The sequence below is a fragment of the Crocodylus siamensis genome, chromosome 4 (genome assembly GCF_052110815.1).
Source record: "Crocodylus siamensis isolate JL-2025a chromosome 4, ASM5211081v1, whole genome shotgun sequence".
NCBI lineage: Eukaryota > Metazoa > Chordata > Crocodylia > Crocodylidae > Crocodylus > Crocodylus siamensis.
The window spans coordinates 101302810-101318445 of record NC_143398.1 but is presented as its reverse complement, the minus strand read 5'-3'; the positions used below and the strand labels follow the sequence as shown (position 1 = coordinate 101318445).

Below are 15636 nucleotides of genomic sequence, written 5' to 3'. Positions count from 1 at the left end.
AGGGGCTCTTTAAGGCCCATGAGCGAGGACACTGCTGCCCCACAAAGAGAGCGAGGGGGGCAGAGCAGACCCGCTGGTGGGCGGAGCCCAGAGGGAGCGGGGAGACCCCTCCCCCCACCGAAAGCGGTGGGGGCGGGGGGCGGAGCCCTGCGATCCTTCCGTAAACACGGGCAGCCCCGCCCCTCCCTGCGGAACGTTCCATTCTCTTGGGAGTCGGGGGGAGGGGGAGAAGCTCCTCCGGGACTCACCCAAGCCCCTCCCTGGAGGGATTGGATGGGGTGGCCGCGCCTGAACCCCGCTCTCCGCACACTGCCCGCCGCGCTTCTTCTGCTTCCCTCGCGGGGGCAGAGGGCAAAGGGTTAACCTTGCCCCCCCGGGTTGGAAGCGCCCATAGAGTCTCGTCCAAGTGCATAAATACAAGGGGGGAGGGGAGACAGTTAAAGTCCCGGCCCGTGGGGAGCAGCGTCTGGACGGTGCGCTGCATTGCGCCCACGCCTAGCTGCATTACACTGGACCCGGACATCGTGCAACGCCGCATTGCATGACACTACAGCGCGCTGCGCGGCGGGGGCGAGTGAGTGGGTGAGTGAGTGCAGTGCGCCGGGGGCTTGTTGCACCCTGCCGGGGGCAGTGAACAGGGCAGCGGGCGCGGGGGTCCGCCGAGACCCGCCCTGGGCGGGGTACATGGACAGAGCGGGGACTTCTTCCCCCTCTCCCCCTTCTCCCCGGCGCTTGGAGACGCTGTTTGTTTGGGTCGGCCCCGGGGGAGGAGCCGGTCCGGGGGGAGGGGGCTGTTTTGCTCCGCTCGGCAGGCGCGCGCACGTATGTGTGCACAAGGGTGCCGACGAAACGGGATACGTCGCCAGAGGGTCTGAAGCCTCCCTCACGGCTTTGATTGTTGGCGGCAGGCCGGGCTGTGCCAGTGCTGGGGTCAAAGCCGGGGGTTCCTGGCGGCAGCGTCTTCCCCTCTGCTCTGGTTCAGACCCGGCACCAGATTTGGGCCTGGAAGGAATTTTACTGCGTGGTCAGATCAAAGGGGCTTGTGGGGAGAGTGGGGGTTGCCTTCCTTTGTAGTGGTCCTGGGATCTCTTGAGTATCTGTTGACAACATGACATAGAAGCTGGATATTGGCTGCCCTGTTCCCCTGCTTTACCCATGACAGGTGAGGGAGCAAGGTCTGTGTGGTGTCAGGGTTGACAATAGTCTTATGCAGAGTTTAGCTTACGGGCTAGTTTGGGTAAGGATGCTCCTGCCTCAGGGAGGGGGTTGGACTACATGCCCTCTGGAGGTCCCATCCTGCCCTGTTTTTTTTATGGGTGCCTGTACAGGAGCAAGCAAGGCTGTTCCAACACAATGGGGCAGGCTTAATTGTAACTACCACGCTCCAGCAGCCTCTACTGTCCCATGTATCAGTGTCCCCACACTTCAGAATGGCAGCAGGGGCAGCTGAGCTTTAGATAAAGTTCCCCCTGCCATCATTTTGAAGCATAGGGATGCTGATACACAAGGCACTCCAGGCATTGTAATTAGAGCTGCTCTAATTAAAGCATTGCTGCTCTGGAGAAGATGCATAAATGTCCTATGATACTGTATCCTCACTGGTCAGAGTGAACAGCTGACACCCTAAGAAGGAACACAGTCGACTTCACCTCAAACCAAACAATAGTAACAACTGAGCCAGCACCTGAAATCTCAACAGGCAGGCCCTTGGGGAGAAATAAGCCAGCGAGACTGCTGCAGAAATCCAGGCGGAGCTGTTGAGTGCAAAGCTAAGGTCGACTCTTGGCACATACAGAAATGCGTTCCCTGGGGCTTTAAACAAGGGGCAGAAACTGTAATACAAAGCACTGTGAATCAAAGGAGAGACCGAGCAGATGTTTTTCTCTTTAGGCTCCAAACTACAAGAGAGATTTCTTGAATTCATCAGAAGTAATTTTTTCCGTCAAACTTGACAAGGAAAAGCTGGCTACATAGCCTCTTGTTCAATCATGAGCGCACACACGAGGAGTTGATGACCGGGTTGCAGTCTGTATTTTCTCACAAATACCTGGTGGGTGATTCTTTCACAGACCTTGTCTGTTTTTACCTGCCTCTGACAGCCAGTCGCAGCTGCCACAGCATTGCAGTGCCATGTGCACAATCTTTGCTTTTCTTGGCAGAGGAGATTCTACCAACAAGTGAGAGGGTTCATTAGTCACAGAGGAGCTGAAAAAATTGTCAGTGACTGTGCTGGCAAATTGAATTGTTTTCTGTTTCTCACAGATGCACCCATGTATGTGTGCGCTATGGGAACTGATATTAGATGGAATTAGGCTTTGGTCTCTTTCTAGTACACAGGTGTCCACTGCTAAAACACCTTACCGGAAACCCTTTAGTGTCTGAAAAGTCCAAAGATTGAATAGATACAGGAATTAGATTATTTCACGCCATGTAGTTGACTCTTTCAGTTCAGGGTTAAGGTGTATTGTGGGGCAAGACAGCACAATGCTGCTGTCTGTTCAGATCTCTCTTGGTGCTCTGACAGATTCAAATCTTCTAGTCTGCCATGTGCCTCTTGATGAGAACTAAATGAATTATAACTATGGCATATGATTCAAATAATGACAAACTGCGTACATGCTCTATCCTTAATATATGGGGCTCTACATTTTTCTGTAGAACATGCTGCACGCTATGACTTTTTTAAAGGCAAAACCATTTTATCATGCTGTTCTCAGGTATCCAGTATTTGGAAGATAGCTCCATGTAGGAATATTCATACTTAAATATTTCAGTCTCAGAATAATGGTGTGCTGTTGTGGTCCAATTCCTGATGATGAGACTCACCTCTTATTGTCTCTAGAATAAATATATACCCTTTAGGCTCTTTCCATACAAGTGTATTTGAAGTGTGGGTATTTTTTGTGAAGATATTTGTGAATACCTTTGATCAAGACAGTGGGAGTGCATTTCTACAGTAGCTTGTATAATTCAGCTTATTTGCAGTTTTAATAGGTTACATACAAGGCTAGATTTCAAGGGTAGAAGAGATGTTATCTAGTTTATCTTTTTGCATAACAGGCCAGGAAACGTGTATCAAGCCCACAGTTAAAATATTTGAAGAGACCTTTCATAACATGAACTTGTGACCTCCCCACTCCTAGCAACAATTCTACCATTATTTCTGAAAACTGCAACACTACACTGAGAATTGTTCCTCTCATATGCCTAACTCTCTTAAGAAACTCAACAGAATAAGACACTCCACTGATCATAATTCTCTCCATAGGAGGAGGATGAGAAGAAATTTCTGACACAGATATGAGTCATCTTGCTTAATGCATTAATGGAAGTTGCCCTGGTACTGTCAAATGAGTTTAGTATGAGGGGCTATATAGAATGAGCTGGCAAATTAAAATCAAGTTTATTTAGTGGATAGGCAGTCACATTCAAAACTACAACAAACTGATGTGTTGGTACTCTCAGCAGTGAGGGTTGACTGGGTACAGAAAGCAAATTGGTCATTATCACCCCCCCACTGTCCTAATCCCCCCCTCCGCCAACTGATAGGCCTCTTCAGGCTAGGCAGATAAAAGGCTGGAAGAAATTTGCACACCATAGCTACACTTGTTTGGTTATGAACGAAGTTCATTGCCTTTCTTGATCCATTAGGCACTGACCCTAGGTTTGCAAATGTAGAGCTGCATTCATCTTGAGAAGAACTGAGGAAGAACATTTTGAGACAAAATGCTACGAGGTAGCATCTCATTAAAACCTTCTAACTATGACCATTGTTTATCCCATGGCACTTTATGCCAGGATAGGTGTACTAATGTTGCTGTTCAAACCACATTCCATTTTGAGTAATTATACTCAAACTGTTTAATTCCATCTGTGGTGTTAATTAGATGAATAATCTTAATTTCATGTTCTTTGTTTTTGTTTGTGTGGGGATTTTTACAATGTATAGCAAGAGCATACAGATGTCATGCTCTTTCCTAGATGTAACTTAATTTATTTCAAGAGGGAAGCAATTTTACTCTTAAGCTTTTTGGGAAACGGGATGGTTCATGGGTTGCATGTTACTATGTACTGTAATTTGTAACATTAGGTTTTTACTAATTTTTTTTTGCTTTTCTTTCCTTAGGGGAAGACTATACAACTCAACATAGTTTTTCTTATTCAGTGGCTTGCTACTGTAGGTAGGTCTCCTGGATTCACCTCAAAATGGATGCAATTTGTACTCCAGTAAACATGTACTGGGGCGTGCAAACTTAGTGGCATAATGTGGGTCCCCCTAGAAAGGAAGGGATGATGTATGTTAATAGCCAGACAAGCAGTGGTACTTAAGCCTGCCTAGAGAACACGGCTTTGTCTTCAGTCTTCCTGGTGGGGACTGAAGTACCTCTGCCAAGGAGACTGGGAACAATAAGCTGACAGGGAGATACTGGAGGCCCTGGCATAAGGTCAGTGGCAGAGTCTACTGTCTAACCTGGGAAGCTGGTTAAAGACTGGATCCTTGGATTTAAGCTCCAGGATAAGAACAGGTTATTCTGACATTTTCTTCCGATTTCCTATACTTGTCTTTTTTACTTATTTTTATATATAAAAAAGACAAGCATAATAAAGCATATATAAAAATTAATCCATTTTGTTTCCGGTCTACAAGCCACTTGTTGCCAGTGATACTTGTGGCTTCATAGTGTCTGACCATTTAGACTTGCCTGCCTTATTCCATGGAAAGGGGGATCCATTTTTTTGAATGTGTGACTGGAGAAGAATATAATCCTTCTACAGGGCAAAATCCACTCTCCTAAGGGCTGACAGGGCTGAGGCGACACAGGCCTCTGGCACTTCTCAGCTGGCTTTCAGTGGTAAAGTAGCAGACAAGAGAAGGGCAAAAAGGAGTTTGGGGGCAGAAAGGTAACGAAAGATGTGGAAGCAGGTGTCTCAGGCCACACCAGTGCAGTGGGTCCTTTTGAGTGTCAAGGGGCATGAAATGATTTAAAAGGGTGTATTATTTCCCCCACATCCCCACAGCTCTTGCCCCTGCTCCCAAATATGGTTGATCCCTCTAGCCACAGTCACTTTGCAGAAGAAAAGCAATAGCTAAGGTGTCATCTTCCAGCCAGTTATAGAAATAAAATTACTCTCAGACAGTTAATTCTATAGAAATAAGAAAGAAGAAGGGGTAGTGTTATAAGAAATACCTTTAAAGAGTACAAGAACTGTGTTTCTGATACTTATGACAACACAGTAACTTTGTACAACTGGTAGTGTGTGGTGCTTTCTGGCTTTTTATTTAGAATTTTTTATGCATTTTTGAAGTCTATAGGATGTACCTGAAAGATATCCAAGAACTGTACAACAGAAACCCAGGTATAAAACATCCTGGAAAAACTGGCTAATTATTTATGTTAGGACACGCATAGTCCTATATATTTTAATTAACTTTTCATAATCAACTAAAGTTGAGGGCTGGTAGTGTTCCTGTTTTTGCAATGTAGCCTACAATATCCATAATAGTAACTAATCATAACATTTTTGGGGAGATATTTTAGGAAATATATATTTGTCTTTATAGTCGTTGCCTAGTATATCAAGCGAATCAAAATGCCTCTCAGTGATGACCAGATCAGTGATTCAGATTCTTCAAGACTGTCTGAGAGCACAGCTTCTTCCAGTGACTCTGAATTTTCAAGGCAGAGTTTTACCAGTGATTCTTCAAGCAAACCCAGCTCTCCTGCCTGTAAGCAGATTTAAACTAAACCTGCAAAGTACATGTAGATCCACTGGGCTAACTCTCCTTTTTGTTTCTTTGGTGTCCTTGGTTGTTGAAGTAGGACCTTATTAATTTCCTTATTAATATTAGGAGGACACAGCTTGCTTGAGGTGACCATTGCTGTGTCAAAGGCATGGAAAACAGGCAGGAGGTGTGAGCAGATCCTTTGCTTGGGTGCACATGAAACGAATGTGATTCCTTCCACCTGAAAGAGCAAGCAAAGTGTACCAGGCAGAGCATTATTGTATTGAGTAATTCTGGTTTTGACTTACGGGTCACACTGTAGTGCTGTTCTGTTAATTTCCCAAATGTGATCTCATGTAAAGAGCAGCAGTGCCTCCATTCACCCTTAAATTTCTGAATTATGACGCTAAATGCTTAGAGTATGACATTCCTTTCACTATGCATTAAGACTTCAAAGTACAGAGGTGGAGAAAGGCAAGTTATTTTGAGTGATTACAGGTAAATACGACTGTGTTTTAAAAATTGACAAAAAACCTTAATCATGGAGTGCTGTACTGACCCTGACTAGTCTCTTAATCTTGGGGTAAAACGTGTGGCTCTCAGGCTAGGTTCAGCCCAAAAATCCAGATCGTCTGGCCTGCAGCCTTCATGCAGCGTTGGGGAACCTACCTATGGCTGTATCCAAGTACTTGGGTGACAGCCACAGTGATGGAAGACCAGGAGCACTGGGGGAAGGAGCCTGGCACTGCAGCTTGTTCCCAGGGCAGTAGTCAACCTCCTGGGCATGAGCTGCAATGCTGGAACCCCAGCAGCACTGCAGGAAGGAGCCCAACACTGTGACTAGTTCCTATGGTGGCAGCCACATGCCCAGAATGATGGGCTTCTTCCTGCCAGGTCCTGGACCGGAAGGGTGGGGGCAGTCCATGAGCCTGATCTGGCCTGCAGGGCTGGTCCCACACCATTCCTCTGGTCCATGGACCAATTCTGCACCACTCATTTGGCCCCTGCCTTCATATGAGGCCAAGACAGTGTGGCATCTATTATGGAACAGAAATTGTTTAACCTCCGAGTACTGATTTAAGAATGTTGTCATAGTGGCTATGGAAAGAAATTTAGCTGTTATTGTGCTCGCTAATTCTAATATTATGAAAGCCTAGTTTGTCCGTCTGCCCTTAATGCTTTATTCGCACTCTGATTGTGGTTGTCTTGGCAGCCAATCGCAATGCTTACAGAAACAACAATTGGAGTGCTTTGCACAGACAGAAGTGCCGCCGTGACAGCGGGCAGGACTGAGGGGCCAGACAGTCTCTTTGGAGGCAGAGGGGGATGGCACTGCCATGACAGCAGGGACTGAGGGGCTCTGCACCATTGGCCAGCAGTGTTGGCCTTTCCACCCCTCTGGCCCTGCTCCATGGAGGCAGATGAGGCTGGATGGCAGGGGAAACTGGTCTGGACCTGATACAGCAGGGGGAACGGGGTGGGTTGGATGCAGGGCTGTATCCCTGTCTGCCTCCCCCATGACAGCAGGGACTGAGGGGCTGGAGAGGGTTGGCAAGTCCCTGCTGTCATGGGGATGGCATGGGATGGCGAAGTGCCGCCATGACGGAAGGGATGGAGCGGGAAGGCAAGGCCCGCTCCTCCCCGCCCCTGTTCCTTGGAAGTGACAGTGTGGGGTGTTGGCCATATTCCCCCCCCCCCCATTCTGGTGCATGGGGCTGGATGCAGGGTGGGGTGGGGGGCGTGCATGGGGCCAGAGGTAGAGCAGTGGCCTTGCAGGGTGTTGGGTGGTGGTGCTCTGTCCCTGCTCCTCCTCCCCAGGTCATTCTTGACAGGCAGTTGGTTAGTATAGTATATAGCCTGTGTGCATTGTTACTTAATGACTTTGATTTAAAAACTGCTAGCCCCAAACTTGGGGCAATCTATTTTAAATTTTGGGATCTGGACTAAGTGGAAAGGTTACCTTAGTTAAGAGGTCAAAGTCAACTGCTGCTCTTAAAAAGGTGTCATAAGATATTTTCAACTCCCAAAGGCAAGAGGACATTAATTGACTAACCTGATTTTATTTTATTTTATTGTTTGTTTGTTTTTTAAGATGATGCAATAATCTGGCAGTCTGGCTAGCTTCTGATGCTGCGTTTCCAGTTAGCAAGAAATAAAATATCATATCTAGTCACTTGCAAAATAGATTACTGAATTCCAATATGGTGTGGTGGTTTTATTTTGTTTTTATATGTGATTGAACATGTTTAAAATGGTTTTGTGGTTCTCATTCTAGCAACAAGTCCTCCTACAGTAGTTACATTTGATGAACTGATGGCTGCTGCAAGGAACTTGTCAAATTTGACACTAGCTCATGAAATTGCTGTAAATGAAAACTTCTGCATGAAACATGTTGACCTCCCTCAGAACAGGTATTTTAGAGAATCTAAAAGTAAGAGCCTGAATTTTGCAGAAACTGGTTTTGGGGGTGGGATGTGGAAGAGGCAGGTCATGAGAGGTCTCTTGGTAAGCTGCAGTGTAGTATAGCTTATGCAATATAAATTCTGCTAGTGAAAGGTAGGGCAGGGTGGCACCTTTTAGACTAACTTGTTCAGAGAGGCATGAGTTTTCATAGGTTGTAGCCTACTTTAATAAGATGCTATGAATGGGTTTGCAAAGACAAGGGATAGAAAGAATAAAGTAATTTAAATACAGTGGATAGGAAAAGGGGAAGGAACTGCCGAGGGAGGCAGAGGTTGGTTGAAGAGATCAAAAGGGATAAATAAAGCAGTTAACCTGCTGAGGGACATAAGGATTATAAGTGCAAGTCTGGATAATGAGTTAAGAATCTGGAGTCTCTGCTGAGGCCATACTTACTATGGTCCAGTCTGAATGATTTCTTGTTTGCAATTTTAAAAAACCCAATGTTTATATTACAGCCTCAGTCCTGTATAACAAAGAACTGTATCGAAACTTAAAAATAACCGTGGTGATATCATACACTAGGCTGATAAAGGGTGGGAAGGGGAGGTGCCACTGCTGCATGGACAAAACAGAGTACTTACAGGAAGCCAAGAGACAACTTTCCAATAGTTTTACAGACTCCTGACCAAAGGCCCCACAGAACAATACTAGAGGAAACTATGTAAGTTTTTTAAGATGCTACCACAGGAGAGGACTGATGCGTCTACCTCCTGGGAACCTACACTAGGTACCTTTTACTTATTACCAAAGATCCACAAACCTGGCAACCCAGTAGTGCTCATGCCAGAGAATGGTGCCTATCACAGAGGGAGTTTTTAGCTACTCTTGGCTCTATCCTATTCCTGTATGCCACTGGAGCTGCCAGCTATTTCAAGGACACAGATTTCCTAAAGAAACTAGGCTCCATTGACAAGCTTCCAGCAAACACCATATTAGCTACCATGGATGTCACATCTCTGTAACCAACATCCTCCATGAGGATGGATTAAAAGTTATAAGCAACCTTATCCTCAGTGATGCCACTGCTGCTGTTTCTATCATGATCTTCTGCTTTGTCCTCACACAGCTATTTTAGGTTTGGAGACTTGCCATACCTACAAATGCATGTGCCCACAGCAGTGCCATTCATGCTTCCTCCCCCTTTCCCCCCTCCCCCCAGTATCTGCCAATGTATTTGATGGATCTTGAGTCTGCTTCATCTGTAGCTGCTCTCTCTTCTCCCTGGTGTACCTGAGGTACATTAATGACATCTCCATCATATGGATGCCTGGGGAGGAATTGCTAGAGAAATTCCATCAGGACTTAATAACTTCTGCCCCTTCATCAAACTGACTCTTGATTGCTTTACCCAGCATATTCATTTACTGAATACCACTGTGATTGTCTGCAGTGGCCACATCACCACCACATTGTATTGTAAACTTGCTGAGTGCTACACCTACCTACCTCTAGGCCACCAGCTTTCATCCTAAGCACACCATTAGATCTGTCATCTGGAGCAGTGGTTCTCAACCTCCTTAGGCTGAAGACGCCTCTCAGAAAATACCAGCTTAGTTTTCACTCCTTTTTTTACTATAGAAAAATAACAGAGTAATTCTTCTGTTGCAAAGAACTCAGAAAGACCAGAGCAGGACAGAATGGTTTTAGCACTGTGAATTTCTTTTAGAAAATGCTGATGGTGTGTGGCACGCTGTGGCATCTTTTGAAAGGATCTGAAGGCACCTCAGGGTGCTACAGCACCCTGGTTGAGAACTACTGACCCATTTTAGCACTGTGAATTCCTTTTAGAAAATGCTGATGGTGTGTGGCATGCTGTGACATCTTTTGAAAGGATCTGAAGGCACCTCAGGGTGCTACAGCACCCTGGTTGAGAACTACTGACCCATAGCTAAGCTTTAGATTGCAGGCATATCTGCTCTGAGCCCACTGACCAGGGTGCACACTAGAGGAATCTGATATGTACGCTGACAATGCAGTTGCAAGCTTCTCAAATAGATAAGAGCCAGACTCAGACCCTGCTCTGACTTTCTACAATATTAATTCCATAACAAGTACAACAGAATCCCTCTTGTTATCACCTACAGCCCCCAGTTTGAACACGTTGGGTACATCATTAATGATTTCTGACCTTTCTTGGAAAATGATCACTGCAAAGCAGCCTTGGGGGACAAGCCTGTCTTGCTTTACAGGCAGCGCCCCGATCTCAAATGACACCTCCCCAGCAACAGACTGCCTAACTTCTGGTCTCGCCAAGCCCCCAGGTCTTGCAGTGACCTAGATGTCAGCTAAGTCTATTCATCAATACAGGCCACATCGTCACTGGGCCAAACATCATCTGGGGTTTATTCAGTTGCTCCTCTATCAGCATAATCTGTGCAATCACCATTTTACAATGCGCACCTGCTGTCCATACTGGACAGATGGGGCAATACCTACATGAAAAAATGAATGGATGCCACTGACTTCAATTCCGGAATGTCACAAGTCTGTGGCAGAACAGTTCAGTCTTTTTTGACATTTCATCACTGACTTCAAGAGTACCTGTTCTTAAACAACAAAACTTCAAAAAAACCCTAAAAAACAAAAAAAACTCGAATGCAGAATTGCAGAACAACAAATCATCCATAGGTTGGGTTGTGTTTAAGTATGGTCTCAACAGAGACTCTGAATTATCCCATCACCTGGACTAGCTTTTATAATGCCTGTGTCCCTTACTGGGTTAACTGCTTTGTTTTATCCCTTTTGATCTCTTCAACCCTCCTTCTGGGGCTTAGCTGTTTCCACTGTCTTCCTCCCCTTTTCTCTATCCTTTGTGTTTAAATGACTTTATTGCTTTCTGTTTAGTACCCCTGCTCTCTGCAAGTCCATTCATAAGCACCTGATTTAAGTAGGCTGTAGCATATGGAAGCACATGCCTCTCTGAACAAGTTAGTTTATAAGGGCTCCTACACATGTGCAGGGAGCCTGCTCTGATGTGCTGTAATTCCAGTGCATTGTAGCAGACTCGATTAATAGAAACTGCTGGACCACAGAAATTAACACACTCCAGCAGCCTCCAGCGTCATGTAGCAGTGTCCCTTGTGCTGAAAAATGGCGGTGGGGTGCTTTAAAGCGTGTTCGAATTCTAGTTCAAGGAGCCCGTCACTATTTTTCAGCACTTGAATGCTGTTACACTGACACTCTGGGTGCTTTTAATTAGTGTGGCTCTTGGAGCTACACTAATTAAAGCACCCCCCCCACGCTTCCCAGAGCGCATGTATAAACTTCCTAAGGTGCCACTGTGCCCTGCCTTCTACTTTAACTTGAAACTGACATGGTCAAATACCTCTTTCTGGTAGTAGAAATGAAGAACACCTTTGTTAATGCTTCCCATCAGTTCAAATCCTCTGGAAAAGAGGGGAATAGGAATCAACGTTGTACAACCGGGTATACTGTATACAGCTTTTAACTACACAGTGGACTTGGTAAATAACTTTATGTATAAACTATGGACTTATCTATGCAATCAGTGCTCTGATATTGTCCTGCATGGTGTGTGAAAATTTCCAACAAGACGGGAAGGAAGCAAATATTTATGCAGTTAAGCTATAATTTTAAAATGGAATCTGGCAGTGCTAGTGGACCAACTTCTGCTGGCATGCAGGGGGCCATTCAGGGGTGACATGTCAGCTTTTTGATTGTCACAAGTGAGCTCTCAGCATGGGGTTGGCCTGGAGCCCCTGCTTTTGCATGGCCCTGAAGCCCATGAGGTGACTGCTATTGCTGGTTCTCCTCCCCTTCTTTCCCCTGCTCCTGAAATCAGCAGGGATGAAGGGAAAGGGTGAACAGCAGCAGTGTTCACCCCCTGCACTCTAGAGCTGCACAAAACTGGCTCTGGCTAAGCCCTGCTCAGTCAAAGCTCACACACGAGACCACCTGGACTGGGCAGAGTGTTCAGAGCTCAGTGTGATGCAGCCAAAGTGTATGTTGGGGGGGAGCGGCAGGAGGGCATATTTTTGGATCTGCTACTGCTTGTATATCATTAATTATAATTACTTCTGATAAAGTCCAGTCCCCCATAGTATTAGGCCAGTGGAACTGATTTAGCACATGCTTTGTTGGGTCAGAAATAGTGTACAAGTCCCTCATGTTAATACTTGTATAATGAATTGTCATCACCATTTTCTGCAATACTAGGAGTCTTGTAGGAAGACTTTTCGCTGAATTCTTAATTGCACTTGATTTATGGACTCTGGTAACCCATAGCTTAAGTGATAATGCTTGTAGATTTAAATATTCTAGTTATTAGTGTGGTGAACTCTTTTGGTCAAGTTACCAGACTTGTAAAATTTCCTTTGCTTTTTTTAATTAAAACGGATTTTTCCCCCCTGTAGCTTGGAGGGAAGGGTGAAAAAAATTGTACACAAGGCATTTTGGGATCTCTTGGAATCGGAATTGAATGAAGATCCTCCAGAATATGAACATGCTATCAAGCTCTTTGAAGAAATTAAGGAGGCAAGTTAGTCTTTTCTTCCCCCTTCCCTTCTTTCATGCTCCTTATATTCTGTGAGCAGTCTGTTCCCCTGTCCTGACATTGACTTCATCTGCACAGACCTCTCACTCAAGGGCATCTGAATGAGAGGTGTCATTTTTCACATTGAGCTATAATACTGTATTTTCAATAGACAAAAGCAATTATCTCCCCTGAATAAGGGAAGGTCAGGATTGTGTATCTTACTGAGTTTCTTGATACTAATTAATTAAAAAAAAATTTGCTCCTGTGGACAGTTCAAGTTTCACAAACTTTTAATTGATATCCCAGGAAACAAATTGTCAACAGCTTCATGGAATGGCATGGTATTTCCTTCATCTGCTTTCATTTAGAATGAAATGATGCATTGTCTTTCCATCTTTTTTTTCTTTAAGTCAGGCTCAACATCATACGCTTGAAACTTTGCAAAGTCTTTCACTTAATTTCTTACTGATAGGCAATTTGTTGGTTTTTTTTTATTTTAGATTCTTCTTTCCTTTTTGACTCCTGGAGCAAACAGGATTCGAAACCAAATATGTGAGGTTCTGGATACAGATCTTATAAGACAACAAGCTGAACATAATGCTGTTGATGTTCATGGACTAGCTAGCTATGTCATCAACACTATGGGGAAGTTGTGTGCTCCAATAAGGGATGATGACATAAAACAGTTGAAAGCAACTGATGATATTGTAGAGTTGCTGAGGTTGGTGTTCAGCTACCTTTTTATTCTGTTGCTCTTATTAGGAGAAATACCACTTTGAAACAGGCAATAGAGCTAATATTAAATTGGAACACTTAGCTCAAGTAAAGGAATTTTCTAAATGTTTTCACGTGACCGATATGTGTTTAGATATTCAGTAGTGTAGTATTTAATTTTGGAGTCCTGCTTGTCTCTTTATAAGCATATTGTTTGTAAATCCTGATTTTAAAAAAGTATTGTCCTGAAAAGTGCCTTAAAGTCATACAGTTAAAGGATTTTTACAAGTACTGTGCTTATTTGCTTGTTTGTTGTTTTGTTTTGTTTTTAAGTAAAAAGATGAGTGAGTCTCCTGAACTTTTTTTTTTTTTGAATGTATTACATGCTCCACCTGAAAGTGAGGCTATATTTTTGGCTCTAACATTCCCATTAATAAATAATTTACTGCTGCTATTTGGTTAACCAGTTTGCATGTGTCTATAAAAATCCAGCTCATCATTCCTTAAATATATTTTTGTTATAATAATAAGAGTAAATCATAATAGCCACCTATGTGAAAAATGTGTATATATATATACCATGAGTTGATTTATGCAAAGGAGCAGATTGTTTTAATGGGAGGATAAGAAGCTATTTATACTTAAGTTGCTAGTATTTTTAAAAATCTCGTTTGGTTTCAGGCAAGATGCACTAACTGGCCTTATATTCCTGTAAAACCTTCCTCTTTTACTGTAGTTGGCCTTAAGTAATCATTGGTGTCTTGAGTACTTAACATCTTTTTCTAAGTCTGTAATTTTAAATTTTGTATCATTTTATTTAATTTCCCAAACTATTCTGTGATGCAGATCACCATGGAATGCTTTAGAATAGCTGTATTGCAGTGGTAATAGTGTCTCTTCAATACCTAGAACATGTTTTGCCTTCAAATTGGAATGCAGCGAATATATGTGATTGTATATCAGGCATTCTATTTAAAAGCATATATATATTCACCTTGAGAGCTAACTTCAAATTCTTCCATGGCTCTGCATTATAAAATCTTGCCTTTTATACTTTCAGACAAATATTACATGTTCTGGATCTCATGAAAATGGATATGGTTAATTACACAATTCAGAACCTCAGACCACACCTTCAGCGTAACTTGGTAGACTATGAAAGAACAAAATTCCAAGAAATTCTCGAAGAAACGCCAAGTAAGTATTAAGCTGTGTATATGTTCACTTAACTAATCAGGTCTGGTGGAAGCCATTAAAGTCAGCCTTTCTGTGTATTTATAGATAATTTTGAGCATGAGGCATGGGGAGAAAAAATAACCTGGTATAACACTGTGTAGTAACAGTTGCCGACAGGTGATTGGTTACTATGTGCAACACAAAAATGGTACAATTTCTGACATACAGCCCTTCTTACATACAAGGAGTCAGTTTTAACTTTCATTTCATGGAACATTTTCTCCTGTACCAAAAAAACCCCCTAATGTCTATACATAGGTCCTGGTTTAAATCCTGGACCCAGCTCACTAGTATCATAGCCCAAACATGGCAGGAGCTGCCATTTTCACACCCAGATTGTGGCACCCTCCTACAATTAGGCCATGATACTAGCAAATGGGGCAGGAGGGCAGATTCACCTGGCAGCGTGTCTAATGCCTGGCAGGCCCCAGCCCAGCTGAACTCACTTGGCATGGCAGCAGCGACTCAGAGACACCCTTAACCAGCAAAGGGTTGGGAGGTGGGGGGCTGCTGCCCTTCAGCCTCATTTGCTGCTGGTGGGGGTGGAGATTGGGCACTTCACAGTGGGGAAAGCATCCCCATGGCTCCATCTTTTTTTGCAAGGAAGTGCTGTGTAATATGGCTGTTTGCTGGGCAACTCCTCACAAGCTGCTGTGCTGTGGCATTTCCTTGCAAATCACATTTTTTATGAAAATCACTTGATTTCATATTTTATTTTTTAATGGGAAATCGCGATTTAAACCAGGCCTTACCCATGCAAGTAAACATGTTTGTTGACTTTTTCTTTGTAGAGGTTTCCCTCGCTGCACATGCATTCCTGGAAAACTGTGCATAACTGAATTTGCATAAGGGGAACTCACTTTACAATGTAACCAATAGGGATACGTTCCAAGACCTAGCCTGTACTGGCCCCCAGACCCATTTCTACCACTTTTACAAGACAATTTTGGTATGCACCAACAGCAGACAGTACACACAAGCACAGGACACTATCATAATGGGA

The 15636-nt window shown here is 44.0% G+C and overlaps 1 protein-coding gene across 2 annotated transcripts in view; it reads left to right on the top strand.

Annotated features, from left to right (window-relative positions):
* The first annotated feature begins 238 nt into the window (after nt 1–238).
* Nucleotides 239–15636, top strand: part of TCP11L2 (t-complex 11 like 2) — a 28058-nt gene continuing 12660 nt past the window's right edge. The window contains exons 1-8 of one of the 2 annotated variants that reach the window (XM_090043163.1): nt 239–582; nt 1891–2050; nt 4127–4181; nt 5564–5728; nt 8001–8136; nt 12562–12682; nt 13184–13404; nt 14458–14594. In XM_090043163.1, coding sequence (XP_089899289.1) covers nt 5593–5728; nt 8001–8136; nt 12562–12682; nt 13184–13404; nt 14458–14594 — 751 coding nt within the window. In that variant the 5' untranslated portion in view covers nt 239–582; nt 1891–2050; nt 4127–4181; nt 5564–5592. The remainder of the gene's footprint in view (nt 583–1890; nt 2051–4126; nt 4182–5563; nt 5729–8000; nt 8137–12561; nt 12683–13183; nt 13405–14457; nt 14595–15636) is intronic. The other variant, XM_090043164.1, reaches the window with a different exon arrangement.